The 18,381-nt window shown below is 47.5% G+C and overlaps 1 protein-coding gene across 3 annotated transcripts in view; it reads right to left on the bottom strand.

Moving 5' to 3' along the window:
* PAK1 (p21 (RAC1) activated kinase 1) overlaps positions 1–18,381 on the bottom strand; it is a 138,196-nt gene that overhangs the window by 57,228 nt on the left and 62,587 nt on the right. For all 3 annotated transcript variants that reach the window (XM_053310632.1, XM_053310631.1, XM_053310633.1), the window contains one exon: positions 3,585–3,795. In XM_053310632.1, the coding sequence (XP_053166607.1) occupies positions 3,585–3,774 (190 nt within the window). In that variant the 5' untranslated portion in view covers positions 3,775–3,795. The remainder of the gene's footprint in view (positions 1–3,584; positions 3,796–18,381) is intronic.

The following is an 18,381-nucleotide window of genomic DNA, read 5'->3' on the forward strand; positions in this document are numbered from 1 at the left end:
GGGAACTTGTCAATGATCTCAGGGCAGCTGGAACCATAGTCACCAAGAAAACAATTGGTAACACACTACGCCGTGAAGGACTGAAATCTTGCAGTGCCCGCAAGGTCCCCCTGCTCAAGGCAGCACATGTACAGGCCCGTCTGCAGTTTGCCAATGCACATCTGAATGATCCAGAGGAGAACTGGGCGAAAGTGTTGTGGTCAGATGAGACCAAAATCGAGCTCTTTGGCATCAACTCAACTCGCTGTGTGTGGAGGAGGAGGAATGCTGCCTATGAGCCCAAGAACACCATCCCCACCATCAAACATGGAGGTGGACACATTATGCTTTGGGGGTGTTTTTCTGCTAAGGGGACAGGACACCTTCACCGCATCGAAGGGACGATGGACGGGACCATGTACCGTCAGATCTTGGGTGAGCACCTCCTTCCCTCAGCCAGGGCATTGAGAATGGGTCGTGGATGGGTATTCCAGCATGACAATGACCCAAAACACACAGCCAAGGCAACAAAGGAGTGGCTCAAGAAGAAGCACATGAAGGTCCTGGAGTGGCCCAGCCAGTCTCCAGACCTTAATCCCATAGAAAATCTGTGGAGGGAGCTGAAGGTTCGGGTTGCCAAACATCAGCCTCGAAACCTTTCTGACTTGGAGAGGATCTGCAAAGAGGAGTGAGGCAACATCCCTCCTGGGTTGTGTGCAAACCTGGTGGCCAGCTACAAGAAACGTCTGACCTCTGTGAATGCCAACAAGGGTTTTGCCACCAAGTACTAAGACATCTTTTGCGAAGGGATCGAATACTTATTTCCCTCACTACAATGCAAATCCATCGCTGACTTTTGGGCCCTGGGCTTTTGAGGGTTTGTTTGTTGTTATTCTGCCTCTCACAGCTACAATAAACCTACCATTCCAATTATAGCCTGGTCATTTCTGTGTCAGAGGGCAAACGGACAAAATCAGCAGGGGATCAAATACTTATTTCCCTCACTGTAACTAACATTTAAATTTGTGGATGCAACACACACACACACACACACACACACACACACAGAGTCACTATGGGTTACCTGAGTTGAAGGTTTGCAACAAAAGGTGTACGCTTTTTTAAAAAAGTTGAGAACGCCTGCTCTAAGGATACACACTACAGAGGATAGGATGCAACTGTACATAATACAGAAAGCTCAATTGCCTTCTTGGCCATCTGTCATTGAAAAGACACGCCTCAAAATCTGGTATACGGAAATGAAATAAAAGGTCCATTCACACGTTATGTCCAACACTCGTACAATGAATGTACAGTGTACACAGGTACAGCTCTATACACAGGTAAAGTCATTCACATGTTGAACGCAGGTACAGAAGTATACTTCCTAGCTATAGCAGGAATTTGAAGGGCCTGCACCCAGGTTCACTTTTAAGATGAACACAGGTATAGTCATTCCCAAAAACACGTGTAAGAGTGCACAAACCTCTGTACACTCGAACAGCATATCTAAATTGGACTCAGCTAGGTCTCATACTGGCACATCTGCTGTAAGAATGGTTGTAAAACAGAAGACTGGAAAGCAATCCTGCTGCTGTTTTGGTGCTAGCAATGAATGCCAGTCATGTCCACATTCATTCATTCATTCGATTTCTATACCGCCCTTCCAAAAATGGCTCAGGGTGGTTTACACAGAGAAATAATAAATAAACAAGATGGATCCCTGTCCCCAAAGAGCTCACAGTCCAAAAAGAAACACAAGGCAGATACCAGCAACAATCACTGGAGGTACTGTGCTGGGGGTGGAGAGGGCCACTTACTCTCTCTCTCTGCTAAATAAAGAGAATCACCACGTTAAAAGGTGCCTCTTTGCCAAGCTAGCAGGGGTATTTCTTGCATTCCTTCTGGAAATGGCACAAGCGGTACACAAAGCGGCAAACAAAGCGGCACACAGTGATGCATGAGCATCAGCAGAGGGAAGATTCCTGTTGCATTTTCAAAATTGTGCTGTTAAGCCGGGAAGAGTCTAACGGGTTTTAATCCCGTGTTTCGGTAATCAGCAGCCAAAGGAGAGCAGAGCTCTTGGCTGAAGGACTGGAAACAAGCCAGAAAAACTGATATTGTGCATTGCAGAGTTTCCCAGCCTCCAGTCCCCAGATGATGTTTGACTACAACTCCCATCATCTCCAGCCACAAAGGTCTTTGGGTGATTGGAGTTGTAGTCTGACATCACCTGGAGGTGCGAGACTGGGAGGCCCTGGTGTATTGCAACTGGAAATGGGCCCACCACTTTTTGGAAAGCTATGGGGATGAGACCATCGTGGTAGAGCATTTGCTTTGTATGCAGAAGGTCCCAGGTTCAATCTCTGGCAGCATCTCCAGGTAGGGCTGGGAAAGACGCTTGCCTGAAACCTTGGAGAAGCCGCTGCTAGTCAGTGCAGACAAGAGTGAGCTAGATGGACCAATGGCCTAACTCAGTATAAGGCAGCTTCCTATGCATTTTTAAAAGTAGTGAGCCAAAGGAAGGAGATCAAACTCATTATTAATGCAGAGATTGTGGGTGATGTCCTCCATATTTCTCCATCTCTGCATCTCCCTCTCTCGTGACTTTGGCCACAGCCAAATCTCCCAGGAGTAGAGTATATGCTCTGTAAGCAGAGGATCCCACATTCAACCCCTGGCCTGATCTCCAAATAAGGCTGGGAAAAGACAACCTTGTTGGTCAATGGGACGGACAACACTAGGAAAGACAACACTGTTGGTCAATGGGACGTTCCCCCATTGCCCACTGGGCTGATTACAAAAAGGGAGGAGAGTTGAGGAGGAAATGAGGGGTGGGCATTTGACTACTGGAGATGCTCTATAGCAGAGGGGTTCCCAACCTGCGGTTCTCCAAATGTTGTTGAAGTTACTACAACTCCCACCATCCCCAGCCACAATAAACTGTAGTGGGGGTGATGCGAGTTGAAGTGTACCTCAGGCTGGGAATCCCTGCTCTAGAGGACATCTACGGTACTGGTGTGTCCTTTTCTTATTTCCTCTTCTGCATTCTCCCCCATTCTCATAATCAGCCCAGCAAGCAATAAAGAAGCGGCAGAGGAGATGAAGGAGGGCGTCCCATCACTCAGCAAGAAGCTGCTCCAATGGCGAAGGGACGTCTTGCCACTCCTGGTGGTGCCCCCAAAACCCGCCACTTGAGGTGAGTGCTTCACCTCCCTTCATGGAAGGGCTGCCCCTGGGAGGTGGAAAAACTGTGCCTGGACTCCACCACTCCAGACTGCAGGTGAGGGCTCACATTCATGATATGTTCCCTACGGACAAAATGTTATCTGCATGCAGGAAACTAACATATTGAGAAGAAGGCTCAGCTCTTTTCCCCGACACGCCGCTTTCCTAGGTGCATAGAGCTTTTTTGTCCAGAAGAGCATTCAGCCATGGGTCTGGACTCCACCATGCAAGTCCTCACCTGCAATCTGAAGTGGTACAGTCTGGACACAAGTGGATCACCTTGTCTCCCGTTTAGAAGAACTAGGCCTCTAACTTTCTAGCCCAGTGGAACCAAAAACCAGTAGCGATCTGCAAATCAAGGTAAAAGAAAGCTGTACTTTTGTCTCCCGGCAAGATGGAACGGTAGAAGCGGTCCCTCTTTTTCTTCTCTTCCGGATTGGGAGGCAAAGGCCTCGAGCCGTGGTTTAAGGTTCCCAAGTCTTTGCTGCCAGTGCTGATCATCGTGCTGGTGTTCCTCATCGGTGGTGCAGGCGGCTTGTCCTCCGCTTCTAGCCCATTATTGGACATTTTCAGCGACAGCTGCTCGAGCTGGATTTGAGAAGGAAGGAAGGAAGGTTAGCACCAGTGTGGTATAGTGGTTAGAGTACAGGACTAACACCAGGGAGGCCTGAGTTAAAATACCCATACAGCCATGAAACCCACTGGATGACTCTGGGCTAATCTTCCAGACTAACCTACCTCACAGGGTTGTTGTGAGGATAAACATAACAGTATATACTGCTTGGAGGAATCGTGGGGTATTAACAAACAAAACAAAGCAAAGATGCTGTATTCAAGCAGTCACCAAAAAAACCTTCTAACCATAGATGATAGAATCAGGTAGCACAAGAGCCCTATTCAGACATTATGTTTTACGAGTATACAGATATCTGTACACCCACACACTTTTGTGTGTGAATGACTGTACCCGCATCCATGTTAAAAGTGAATTTGCGTACATTTGTACCCTCAAATGCATAAAATCGGAAGTGTACTGCTGTACCTGTGTTCAGTATAACATGTGAAGAACTGTACCTGTGTACACTGTACACTTGTTATACAAGTGTTCAACATTAGGAGTGTGCACGGTTCAGTCCGGGCACAATTCAAAAGACCGCCGGACCGGTCCGGAGGTCCGGCTGGGCGGGGGACTGTTGCTTTAAGTGGGGGGGTAGCACTCCCCCCCCGCCGCTCTTCCCCCTCCGGCGCTGGTCAGCTGAAAAATCTTCTTGGGGCGGCAGAGTTCCTCCCTGCCGCCCCTGCCCCTGCCGTTGTTTGTAAAGCCTTGAACAGAGATGAGCGCTAGCAGCATCCATGTGCCCTGCGCAGCGCACGCGCTCGTCTCTGACGCTGCCGTGCACGCGCTGTGACGTATGCAAGGGGGTAAGTACTACCACCACCCCGCTTAAAGCAACAGTCCCCCCCGTGCCGGACCGGGGGTGCACCGGACCATGCCCACCCCTATTCAACATAGCTGAGGCTGAATCCAGATAAGACGGAGGCACTTATTGTGTTGGGTCGGAACTGAGGAAATGATTTTGATCTGCCTGTTTTGGATGGGGTCATACTTCCCCAGAAGGAACAGGTACACAGTCTGGGGGTGCTTCTGGACACAAAACTCTCCCTGGTGTCCCAGGCTGAGGCAGGGGCCAGAGGTGCCTTTTATCAGCTTTGGCTGATATGCCAGCTGCGTCCGTTTCTTGAGATAAATGACCTCAGAACAGTGGTACATCTGCTGGTCACCTCCAGACTTGACGACTGCAATGCACTCTATGTGGGGCTGCCTTTGTACATAGTCTGAAAACTGCAGTTAGTCCAGAATGCAGCAGCCAGATTGGTTGGAGATTGGTCTCGGAGAGACCATATCACTCCTATCTTAAAAATCTACACTGGCTGCCAATAAGTTTCCGGGCAAAGTACAAGGTTTTGGTTATAACCTATAAAGCCCTAAACAGCTTGGGCCCTGGGTATTTAAGAGAATGTCTTCTTTGCTGTGAACCACATAGCCCATTGAGATCATCTGGAGGTTCGTCTGCAGTTGCCACCGGCTCATCTTGTGGCTACTTGCGGACGGGCCTTCTCCATTGCTGCCCCGAGGCTTTGGAACACACTTCCTGCTGATATAAGAACCTCCCCATCTCTTACAACGTTTTAAAAGGCAATCAAGACGCATTTGTTCACCCAGGCTTTTAATTAGACATTGTTTTAACTGTGTTTTAATCGTGTTTTAATAGTTTTTTTAACATCTTAAATTTTAATGCATTGATCTTTTTATTAGTTTTTATTGTCCTGTAAACCGCCCAGAGAACTCGCGTTTTGGGCTGTATAAAAATGTGATAGATAGATAGATAGATAGATAGATAGATAGATAGATAGATAGATAGATAGATAGATAGATAGATAGTCTGAATAGGGCATGGGTAAATTCTGGAGTTTGCTGCTGGACACAGGATGTGGCAATATTCCACATGCACTCCTGACTTGATTGTCTCATGCTACATGGTTCCTGATGATCCTCAAGGCCTTGAGCACTTTCGTGTCAAACTGTGTATCTTTTGACAAACAGCTGCCAGAGACAGCAACTCGTTTTAGAATGCAGTCAAAGAGACCTCTCCAGAAAACGGTTACACAGCTTCTGCTTTCCGCCTCCTTTTGGTCTCTCCAGCTGCCAGTTTTGTTATTCTCCAGTGCAACAGCACAGGAGGGCAGGGCCGGATGGCAGCCAGGGGCATGAATTACAGAGGAAGCGGGATGCTGATGCCAAGGAACGCCCCACCTGAACAACAGAAAGCTCAACGCCCCATCTGGCAGATAGGAGTTTGCCCCGGCCATTAAAATGAAACCTTCACCGGGGAATTCCTAATAGCAAGTTTCCGAGCGCTAAGAATCAATTACAATGCTACTCATTAAAATTCCTCCTGCTAGAAAATTGGAAATCCATACCTTACTGTAGAATGCCAGCTGAATTTGAGCACTATGGTGTGTATTGTGCATTCACACCACACAAGGATGGAATTTTGGTATTGTGGATAGTATTCCACAATCTGATAATCTTTCTAATCCTTTTTTCATGGGTGGTGGTGGTTTTTTTACCAAGGCTGTTAAATGTAGCCTTGGTCCCATGTGGGCAGTGCCTGATGGAATTTCAGAAGCAAAAATGAGAGGCAGGCTTTAGTCTTGCCCATGCGGAGTAGGAACAAGCTATGCAAATATATGCAGTGTTGTTCAAGTTGCATAATGTATTCCCAGCAGAGACTTGTGGTGTAGAATTTTGGTTATGTGGGTTTGAATTTCTTTTTTAGTCATTTTCATTCAGGACACAGCAAACCAAAAATGTAAAACTATATTCACATAAGAACATAAGAGCCCTGCTGGATCAGGCCCAAGACCTATCTAGTCCAGCATCCTGTTTCTCACAGTGGCCCAACAGATGCCTCCAAGAAGCCCACAGGCAAGAGGTGGGGGCATGCCCCCCTCCGGCTGTTGACCCTAACCCTAACCCTGCAACTGGTATTTAGAGGCATCTTGCCTCTAAGGCTGGAGGTGGCCTATAGCCATCAAGACTAGCAGCCATTGATACTGTATGCCATGAATTTATCTAAGCCCCCATTGAAGCCATCCATGCTAGTGGCCACCAGCACATCCTGTGGCAGGGAATTCCACAGATTATGTGCTATGTGAAAAAGTACTTCCTTTAGTCAGTCCTAAATTTCCTGGCCTTCAGTTTCATGGGATGACCTCTGGTTCTAGTGTTGTGAGAGAGGAAGAAAATTTTTTCTCTGCCCATTCTCAATACTCCATGCATAATTTTATACACCTCATCGGAACATAGGCTGCTGCCATATACTGAGTCAGACCATTGGTCTATCTAGCTCAGTATTGTCTACACAGACTGGCAGTAGCTTCTCCAAGGTTGCAGGCAGAAAGAGAGGAATATCTTACAGTGTCACACATCAAGTTTCCCCTTCATATGCAACCAGGCAGACCCTGCTTAGCTAAGGGGACAAGTCATGCTTGCTACCACAAGACCAGCTCTCCTCTATTATGTCTTCTCTTAAAAGGTAAAGATAAAGTGTGCCATCAAGTCACTTCCTAATCCTGGCACCCACAGAGCCCTGTGGTTTTCTTTTGGTAGAATACAGGAGGGTTCTTTTCCAAACTAATAAGCCCCAGATTCTGTAGCCTTTCCTCATAAGGAAGGTGCTCCAGGCCCTTGACCATCGGTTGCTCTCTTCTGCACCTTTTCCAGTTCTACAATGTCCTTCCTAAGATATGGTAATCAGAACTCTATGCAGTACTTCAAATCTGGCCACACCATAGATTTGTATAAAAGTATTACAATATTGGCCTTTTTATTTTCAATCCCCTTTCTAATGATCACTAGCATGGATATTACCTTTTTCACAGCAGACGTTCACTGAGTCGACACTTTCAACGAGCTGTCCACCACAACCCCAAGATCTTTCTCCTGGTCAGTCACCGACAGCTCAGACCCCATCAGAGTTGGGGTTTTTTGTCCCATCACTTTACACTTGCCAAAACTAAACCGCACCTGCCATTTTGTTGCCCACTCACCAGTTTGGAGAGATCCTTTTGGAGCTCCTCACAATCTGTTTTGGATTTCATTGCCCTGAACAGTTCAGTGTCATCTGCAAATTTGGCCACTTCGCTGCCTACTTCTAAATCGCTTATGAATAAGTTAGAGAGCACTGGTTCCAATACAGATCCCTGGGGGACCCCACTTCTTACTTTACTGTTGTGAGAACACGAGGCAGAGTTGGAACGTGGCCAAGAAGAATTAAAGCTCTCATTTATTTATTTTTTAAAAGCACAAGTTTCTAGCCCTTATGGTGGAGGAAGCTTGAAAGAAACACTTGGCCCATTTTTAGCAAAATATGAGCAGCAGGAAGGAGATGGAGCTGCCAAACCACTATTGGTCAGGAGGTTCAGTCCTCTGTGCATAGTTTCTTATTTCTCCCCTGAGCCCAGTAGAGGCAGAACAAATTAGGCAAAAGAAACTGTGCCCCTTTGCATAACTAATTAAGATTGCAGTGTTTGTGTGACCTTGGTGCATAGTTTAAAAAAAAAACATCAAACAGAGAGTGGACATTTTGAAACTGCTTTCAAGTGATCTGCCCGTTGCAGAGTATTGTGGGGGATGTGCTAAGATATGTGCACACATTTCAGGCAGAGTATTGGCTCAGCCTTTTGGACCTTGTGGTAAAAGTGGTGAAAAGCTCTCTCTGCTGATAAGTGCAGGTTAAGTGCTACTTGAAAGGTCCAAGAGCAGAGCTAGCCAGCTATTCAGCTGGCAACCCAACCTGACATAATGGTTGCCAACATTTTCTCCTTTTAACAGCTGCCTGAAATTTAACAAGTGAGGCTTTTCCCACGAAGTCAGCCACCTAATGGCACAGCGGGAAATGGCTTGACTACCAAGCCTGAGGCTGCCGGTTTGAATCCCCGCGGGTATTTTTCCCAGACTATGGGAAACACCTCTATCAGGCAGCAGCAATATAGGAAGATGCTGAAAGGCATCATCTCATACTCCGCAGGAAGAGGCAATGGTCAACCCCTCCTGTATTCTACCAAAGACAACCACAGGGCTCTGTAGGCGCCAGGAGTCGACACTGCCTCAATGGCAAAACTTTACTTTACATCCCAGTACAAAGAAAAGCTTTACCCACTAAATTTTCACCTGTCATGAAGGTATTAAGGGCCTGTGGGAGCTGCAGCTTGCTGATCTTGTGGAAGCAAGCATGAACTGTCCCCTCTGCTAAGCAGGGTCTGCCCTGGTGTGCATTTGAATGAGAGACCACATGTACAGTGAGGGAAATAAGTATTTGATCCCCTGCTGATTTTGTCCGTTTGCCCTCTGACACAGAAATGACCAGGCTATAATTGGAATGGTAGGTTTATTGTAGCTGTGAGAGGCAGAATAACAACAAACAAACCCTCAAAAGCCCAGTGCCCAAAAGTCAGCGATGGATTTGCATTGTAGTGAGGGAAATAAGTATTCGATCCCTTCGCAAAAGATGTCTTAGTACTTGGTGGCAAAACCCTTGTTGGCAATCACAGAGGTCAGACGTTTCTTGTAGTTGGCCACCAGGTTTCCACACAACCCAGGAGGGATGTTGCCTCACTCCTCTTTGCAGATCCTCTCCAAGTCAGAAAGGTTTCGAGGCTGATGTTTGGCAACCCGAACCTTCAGCTCCCTCCACAGATTTTCTATGGGATTAAGGTCTGGAGACTGGCTGGGCCACTCCAGGACTTTCATGTGCTTCTTCTTGAGCCACTCCTTTGTTGCCTTGGCTGTGTGTTTTGGGTCATTGTCATGCTGGAATACCCATCCACGACCTATTCTCAATGCCCTGGCTGAGGGAAGGAGGTGCTCACCCAAGATCTGACGGTACATGGTCCCGTCCATCGTCCCTTCGATGCGGTGAAGGTGTCCTGTCCCCTTAGCAGAAAAACACCCCCAAAGCATAATGTGTCCACCTCCATGTTTGACGGTGGGGATGGTGTTCTTGGGCTCATAGGCAGCATTCCTCCTCCTCCACACACGGCGAGTTGAGTTGATGCTAAAGAGCTCGATTTTGGTCTCATCTGACCACAACACTTTCGCCCAGTTCTCCTCTTGATCATTCAGATGTGCATTGGCAAACTGCAGACGGGCCTGTACATGTGCTGCCTTGAGCAGGGGGACCTTGCGGGCACTGCAAGATTTCAGTCCTTCACGGCGTAGTGTGTTACCAATTGTTTTCTTGGTGACTATGGTTCCAGCTGCCCTGAGATCATTGACAAGTTCCCCCCGTGTAGTTCTGGGCTGCTTTGTCACCGTTCTCATGATCATTGCAACTCCACGAGGTGAGATCTTGCATGGAGCCCCAGACCGAGGGAGATTGACAGTTATTTTGTGTTTCTTCCATTTGCGAGTTATCGTGCCAACTGTAGTCACCTTCTCACCAAGCTGCTTGGCGATAGTCTTGTAGCCCAGTCCAGCCTTGTGCAGGTCTACAACCTTGTCCCTGACATCCTTCGACAGCTCTTTGGTCTTGGGCATGGTGGTGAGTTTGGAAGCTGAGTGATTGCTTGCTTCTATGGACAGGTGTCTTTTATACAGGTACTGCAACAAGCTGGGATTAGGAGCACTCCCTTACAGAGGGTGTTCCTCAACTCAGCTCGTTACCTGCATATAGTGAAAAGACACCTGGGAGCCTGAAATCTTGCTGGTTGATAGGGGATCGAATACTTATTTCCCTCACTACAATGCAAATCCATCGCTGACTTTTGGGCACTGGGCTTTTGAGGGTTTGTTTGTTGTTATTCTGTCTCTCACAGCTACAATAAACCTACCATTCCAATTATAGCCTGGTCATTTCTGTGTCAGAGGGCAAACGGACAAAATCAGCAGGGAATCAAATACTTATTTCCCTCACTGTATGAGCACTGTCAGATGGGGATGGGGCCACTCTGGGAAGAGCACCTGCACACTTGAATGCAGAAGGTTCCGAGTTCCCTCCCTGGCAGCATCTCCAAGATAAGGCTGAGAGAGAGTCCTGGCTGCAGCCTTGGAGAAGCCGCTGCCAGTCTGTGTAGAGTAGACAGTACTGAGCTAGATGGACCAATGGTCTGACTCAGTATAAGGTAGGGATGTGCACAGAACTGTTCAGTGCTCCATTCTAGGAGTGCCAAACCTGTTCTGTGGACCAGCATTCGAGCCGGTTCGGAGGTGTGTGTTGTGTGTGTGTGGATAACTCTAAGGCCGGGGGAGGGTGCTCTCACCCCTCCTGCCACATTTCCCCCACCAGCGCTGTGTCTGGCAGGGCGGCAACACACTTCCCATCCACCCCGTTGCTTCCTTGGACCAAAAGTGACTGGAGGTTCCCGGTGTGTGCACGCACGTCGTAGGGATGTTCCATGCACATCCCTAGTATTATGCAGCTTCCTATATAACCCTAACTGGAGGCTTTGCATTATACACTGGAGTCCAGGGGATTAGGACTCTCATCTTTTACCTAATTTATTATGTTGCACTTCAATGTAATTTGGAATTACATGGAATTAAGGCCGGTACACACGGGGGATTTTCACACTGTGCCTAAGAATGCAAGAAAGGTGCCGCTGATTCAGGCTAAAGGTCCTTCTAGGGAAGCATGTTCTTTCTAGTTAACTCTGTTTCTAACCCCGGTCTGGGAACACCTGCCATAAACTAACTGTGCATTGTTAGAGCACTTTCTTTTTCCTGCCAGTTTTATTTGGTGACCCCAAGTTCTATCATGCATGAGAGAGACAAGTCTTTTTCCATACCATGCACCATTTTATAAACCTCTTTCATGCCTTCCCCATGGTCAATTTTGCTTTAAAGCTAGGCCCCAAATGCTTTAGTCCAAGGGTGGCCAACCCAAGGATCTCCAGCAGTTGTTGGACTACAACTCCCATCATCCCCTGCTGTGATGCAGAGGGTGATGGGAGTTGTAGTCCAGCAACCACTGGAGAGCCTCAGGTGGGCCACCCTGGCTTTAGCCTTCCCTCGTAGGCAAGATGTATCAATCCCTAGATTGTTACCCTTTTCTGCATCTTTCTGCTCCAAAGTTTCCTCCCCTCCTCCCAAGGAAGCACCAACCTAGTCTTTAACACATTTGGCTTGCGTTCCAGTGCCACCTGCCAAAATCCTTGCTGCAAGCAAAAGCACACTATGGGATCAAGACTGCTCCTGCCTGACATCATCCAGACAGACAAAAGCCAGCCGGGAGCTGCAGCTGAGCTAAGCAAGATTTCCTGCCTTTCTCACTGTGCCATTTTCAAGGGGCAGAGAGTCATTTTCCATATCATCTACTGCCATTAAGGACAGAAGTCCAATTAGGCAGCCGGCTTTTCATGTCAAGCCAGACAAGGGCCGATCCTTTCGCATTCAGGCATAATTGCGCTGCATTCAAATACCAACGCTCTGGCCAGGACTCAAAAGACACTGATGTGGAGGCTTTTAAAGGAAATATTTCAACGGTTCCGTAGAGCTCCGCTTCTCAGGAGTGGCAGCTTTGGAAATTAAAGTTCAGAAATGGACGTCATCCATCGAGACGCAATATACCAGTGATAACTGAGCCGTCGGAGGGATCTTTGCCCCTCTTAACGTGAGACACTCTGAAGAGTGAAAAGGCACTCCTATAAATAGTGAGCATCATTCATTCTCAACGGGACATTTAAGCACACCTCCCCACACTCCTAATTTTAGCCTCCTCTTCATGAGCTTCGGAGTCCTTCTCTCCACCTGCCCCCTAATCAGGCTGAAGCCAAAGAAACCAAAAATTTGATCCTTGAGCGCATGCATTCATTCAGAACACACTCAGAAACATGCGGCTAAAAGCAAAACCCATTAAAGCTTGAACTGTAGATAATGTCTGCTTGGCAACAAATGAGAGAGAGAGAGAGAGAGAGAGAGAGAGAGAGAGAGAGAGAGAGAGAGAGAGAGAGACTTTAAAGCAGTCTTCAAAAGCATATTAAGAGCCTTGCTGGATTTGATCAGGCCCACCAAGCCCAAGAAAGATCTTGTTTCAACATTGGTCAGCCAAATGCCACTGGGAAGCAGAGCATAGAAGTGACGACTTTCCCCTGTGTCCCCTGTGGCTCGTTTCCAGATCTGGGGGCCAAGCCAGAAGTGATATGGGATTTCCAGGACTGCAACTCCCAGCATGGTTTTCTTCTGCAAAAACCAGATAAGGGCAGCGTCCCAATTTGGTTCCCCGGCAGCTTCCTCCGAGGATGTTACCCTTTTGCCTCTGTGCAACCCAGAGTTCTGCTTTACACAGAGTCAGACCATTGGTCCATCTAGCTCCCTGCACTGACTGGCAGCAGCATTCAGGTAGGAGTCTTTCCCAGGCCGACCTGGATATACTACCAGAGACTGAACCTGGCACCTTCTGCAGGCAAAACAGATGCTATACCATCTACGGCCCCATCCAAAATTATACAGCCTATCTCAGCCCACCAGCAGCTGGGTTACAACTAGCCACCCGTCACACCCGCCAGGTCCTCCAGCAGGTCTGTCTGGCCCAACAGCCATAGGAACATAAGGAGCTGCCTTCTACCGAGTCAGACCATTGGTCCATCTAGCTCAGTGTTGTCTACACAGACTGGCAGCGGCTTCTCCAAGTTTGCATGCAGGAGTCTCTCTCAGTCCTATCTGGAGATGCTGCCAGGGAGGGAACTTGCAGGTGCCCTTCCCAGAGTGGCTCCATCCCTATCTTACAGTGCTCATGCATGTAGTCTCCCATTCAAATGCAAACCAGGGTAGACCCTGCTTAACAAAGGGTGACAATGTATGCTTGCTACCACAAGACCAGCTCTCCTCCAGCCACCATTCCCTGACTTTAATCAATCTCCCCAGCTGCCGTTAGCTGCAGTATGGGCAGAAAGGGTTAGCACACACCCTCCTCCTCCTCAACTGTGGTCCTGATCCAAATCCACCCCACTTCTTGGGCTTGGCTGCTTTTTTAGAAATAAAAAAGGAAGACACTGGGAGTTCCTGTCACAGAACTGTCACTCCACATCTAGTTTGGCTCTGGTATTCAGTAGCATACTATTTTGAATGCAGAGATTCCATTTACCATGAGTAATAGCTGTTGATAGACCTATCCTCCAAGGAGCGGTCTAATTTCCCTTTTAACACCATCTCAGTTGGAAGCCGTCACCACTTCTTGTGGCAGTGAATTCCACAGGCTCATAATGCACATCGTGTGAAAAAAGGAACCCTTTTCTTTTGCTGAATCTTCCCCAAATTAACCTCCCTGGCTGACCCCAAACTGTATTAAGAGAGGGAGGGAGAAAAATGCTCTCTTTTTCCTCTGTTCGCCATTTTATAACACCCCTATTGTGCCCTCCCATCATATTTTCCCTAAACTTAAAAAAAAAAACAAAAACCAGAGCCCAGGGTGTTACTTCAGTCTCTCCTCTTAGGGAATATGCACAAATTCCTCAGTCATTCTATCTGCCCTTTTCTGCACCTTTTCCAAGCTCCAGGAGATGTTTTGAAGGCGGAGCAACCACTACTGCACACAGGATTCCAAATGTGTCTGCACTGAGGATTTACAAGGACCCAGTGCATAGCTACAATATGGGCAGGTGGTGTGGCTGCACACAGGCTGCCAATGTCCAGGCAGGCTGCCTGCCGCCTCCGCCTCCTCCATGCTGGGCGCTCGACACTCCTGAGGCCCAACACGAGCCTCCGGCACAAAGGGCTAAACGTCCCAATCTCTCCAAGCTGCAAATAACCCCCTTGCCAAATAACACAAACACAACTGTGTGCATGTGAACTCTCACCAAATGTCACCACACTGAGTCTGCCAATCACTGTATGTGCAACATGGCACACAGGCAGGCACATGATAAACTAATCACATTCACCTTCATTTCCCCTCACACCAGGGGAATACTGCACCCTTCTGTTGCAGGTCCATACTTGTAATTTATAAACCTCTATCATGTCCCTCCTTCAGGCAACTTTTTCTAAACTAAAAAAATCCCAAACACTTTAGCTTTTCCTTGGAAGGATGTTGCTGAAACAACATCATTTGATCATTTGGGCTAGCCTTTTCTGCTCCACATTATGCTTCCTGGAGATGGAGCAAGCTGTAGTAAAACACAACATTCCACGTGTGGCCACACTAGGAGTTGTATATTAAAGAGGAACAAACTAGAGCTGTTTCTTTCCTTCTCCCTCTTCTACACCCGCTCCTGCCCATCTCTCTCTCTCTCTCTCTCCTGCCCATTATCAATACCACAATCTGGTCGTTCAGTCCAGGTATATGTGAAATTCCTCTGATTTGATTCCAGGTCTGAGGTAACCCTTGCTGCAGCCAAATTTTTAGCAGCTCTGATTAAACGCAGAAGGAAATTAATAGCTTGACACGGTTGTTCTGTTGATATCAAATGGTACATCAAATTGTTTCTGGTGTTTGTTGTTTTTTATGCTGTATTTTGGGTCTGTTCACTGTAATAAACTGACTGACTGACTATAAAGTAAAGGCTAAGATAGGAAGCAAAGGGAAGTGGGAAGAGGCCGCAGAGTAAGAGGGCCCCACCGGCCATATGGTGACAACTTCACCCAATGCAGCAGAAGCACATGTTGGCCCCCTCCTGTTGTAACAACCACCTGCAGGACCTCCAAATGTGCAAATCGCAGCACATGCCACACACATAATGATATCCGAGGCATACCAATTGCTCAAGTCTCCCCAGAAGAACTCATAAAAGCAAGGCATTTATAATTCATATGTGCCCAGAAGCAAATAGTAATTGAAAGGTTCTAAGCTAGCTGTTATAACGTCCACATTTTTTTAAAAAAAAGGACGGCCATACGAAAGGAAAGAGACTAGCGCTGCTGTTCTTCTGTCTGTCTTAAGCTGGAAAACATCTTACCCATGGGTGGCGAAAGACCTCTGGGCACCTGAGGCAGGGCACCAAATGCCGCTGCCCATGTCCCTTGTGTACACACACACACACACACACACACACACACACACACACACATTCAGTCCCAGACTTAGGCACAAGTTAAGTAAGCTATAGCTCACGCCTCATGTTATGAGAGGCCTCTGAATACCAAAACATGACTCAATGAGTGAAAATAAAGGGGTGGGGAGACTCTGAAACAGACACTATAGTTGTGATAAGACAAAAATATACTTATAAGGCTACACAATTATTTATTTATTTCATTTCATTTCATTTCATTTCTAGACCACTCCATCCAAAGGCTCTGGGCGGTGCACCACCAATTTGAAAAACATAAAAACAAACACCATTTAAAAAAACACTGCTTAAAACAATATAAAAAGAAAACAATTCAGAGTCGTTTAAAACCAATTAAAATACTAAAACACAATTTAAAAAACCTGGAAGGCCCAGGCCAAGCAGTTTTGAGAGATCTCCTGAAAGCCAATAATGAACTGAAATTATGAATTTCTGCCGGGAGTGCATTCCACAGCCCAGGAGCGGCTACCAAGAAGGCCCGCCTCTGAGTCGCCACCAGACGTACCGGTGGTAACTAGAGATGGACCTCTCCAGATGACCTCAACGTGTGATGGGGATCATACCAAAGGAGGCGCTCTCTAAGGTAGCCTGGACCCAAGCCATTCAGGGCTTTAAAAGGTAATAACCAGCACTTTGTATTTTGCCTGGAAACATAAGAACATAAGAACAGCCGTGCTGGATCAGGCCCAAGGCCCATCTAGTCCAGCATCCTGTTTCGCACAGTGGCCCACCAGATGCCGCTGGAAGCCACAGGCTGGAGTTGAGGGCCTGCCCTCTCTCCTGCCATTACTCCCCTGCAACTGGTTCTCAGAGGCATCCTGCCCTTGAGGCTGGAGGTGGCCCACAGCCCTCCAACTAGTAGCCATTGATAGACCTCTCCTCCATGAAGTCATCCAAACCCCTCTTAAAGCCATCCAGGTTGTTGGCTGTCACCACATCCTGTGGCAGAGAGTTCCACAATGGTCTCTCCGGGTTACCCCAGAGACCAATCTCGCTGCCACATTTTGAACTAACTGAAGTTTCCGAACTATGTACAAAGGGAGCCCCATGTAGAGCACATTGCAGTTGTCGAGCCTGGAAGTTACCAGCTGATGCACCACTATTCTGAGATCATTTTCTTCCAGGAATGGACGCAGCTGTCAAATGTTTATCATATTGAGTTTATAAATTCATACAGAAATCACTAAGTTAGATCAGAATTTTATCAGACCAAGGCCCAGTTTAGTCCAATATCCACCATCATGGTTACAAGTAGCATTTGCCTCTTCAGATGAATGCTGCTGTCACATAGGAAACTGCCTTATACTGAATCAGACCCGTGGGCCATCTAGCTCAGTATTGTCTACACCAGGGATTCTCAACATTGGGTCCCCAGATGTTATTGGACTTCAACTCCCATAATCCCTAGAACCAGTGGCCCTTGGTTGGGGATTATGGGAGTTGAAGCCCAATAACATCTGGGGACCCAACGTTGAGAATCCCTGGTCTACACTGACTGGCAGCGGCTTCTCCAAGGTTGCAGGCAGGAGTCCCTCTCAGTCCTATCCTGGAGATGCCAAGGAAGGAACCTGGAACCTTCTGCATGCAATAATGCAGGTGCTCTTCCCAGAGCAGCCACATCCCCTAAGGGAAATTATCTTACCATGTTTACACAAGCAGTCTCCCATTCAAATGCAAACCAGGGCAGACCCTGTTTAGCAAAGGGGGGAATTCATGCTTGCTACTACAAGACCACCATTAGCAGTTCTGCAATGGGGATGAGTGACACACCGTGGCCAGACCTCTGACCCATTGTGCAATGCTATAGGGCCTTTTAAGCTTAGGGTCTCAAAATGTCAATTCGGCCCTGCCACCTTTCTCTTGGTTTTTTAAATGCGTGGGGGGCAGGATAACATCTTGCCACCCCAATAACCTGCTGCCTGAGGTGACTGCCTTACCTCATGGAAGAGACACCTTTCGTCTAATCAGACTTTTAAGGCCCTCTCCTTTCCCTGGGGCACAAGGGTCACTATGACTGGTTATCAATCACATCAATTTGTCACCTGAAGCACACACACAAACCTTGGGATTCCAGCAAGATAGCAAGAGGGACTAGTTATGCATTCTTACTCTGTGCCTCAAAATTCTCTTCTACGTGTGTTGCATGACGTTAGTTACACTTAATGAACCATCAAGTCTATTTCTTCCTTCAGCAATCAAGAGTGTCTGGAGCCATGTCAGCCACCAGAATTGGAGATCCCAACCAGGTTCTTTGTTGTTGTGGCTGCAAACGAGAATAAAAAGCGCATAATGCGCCAAGATGGAGGCCCACTTCAGACATTACCAGAGTGGCTGCAATCCAAGTCAGTGGTCTCAAAGAAGAACCATGTAAGCAGCCACAAACTGTGGCTCCTTCCCATAGCTCAGGGTTGCTTGCTGAGAGGCAACAATAACATGGGGGAAAGGAACATTATTGAACCAAGCTGCACAGGACCAAACCACAGGGACATAGCTCCCATGTTGCCCCTGGCTCTAGCCAGACTTTAAGAGCATAGGAACAGCCCTGCTGAATCAGGCCCAAGGCCCATCTAGTCCAGCCTCCTGTTTCGCACAGTGGCCCACCAG

This window comes from Hemicordylus capensis, chromosome 3 (assembly GCF_027244095.1).
Source record: "Hemicordylus capensis ecotype Gifberg chromosome 3, rHemCap1.1.pri, whole genome shotgun sequence".
NCBI classification, from domain to species: domain Eukaryota; kingdom Metazoa; phylum Chordata; class Lepidosauria; order Squamata; family Cordylidae; genus Hemicordylus; species Hemicordylus capensis.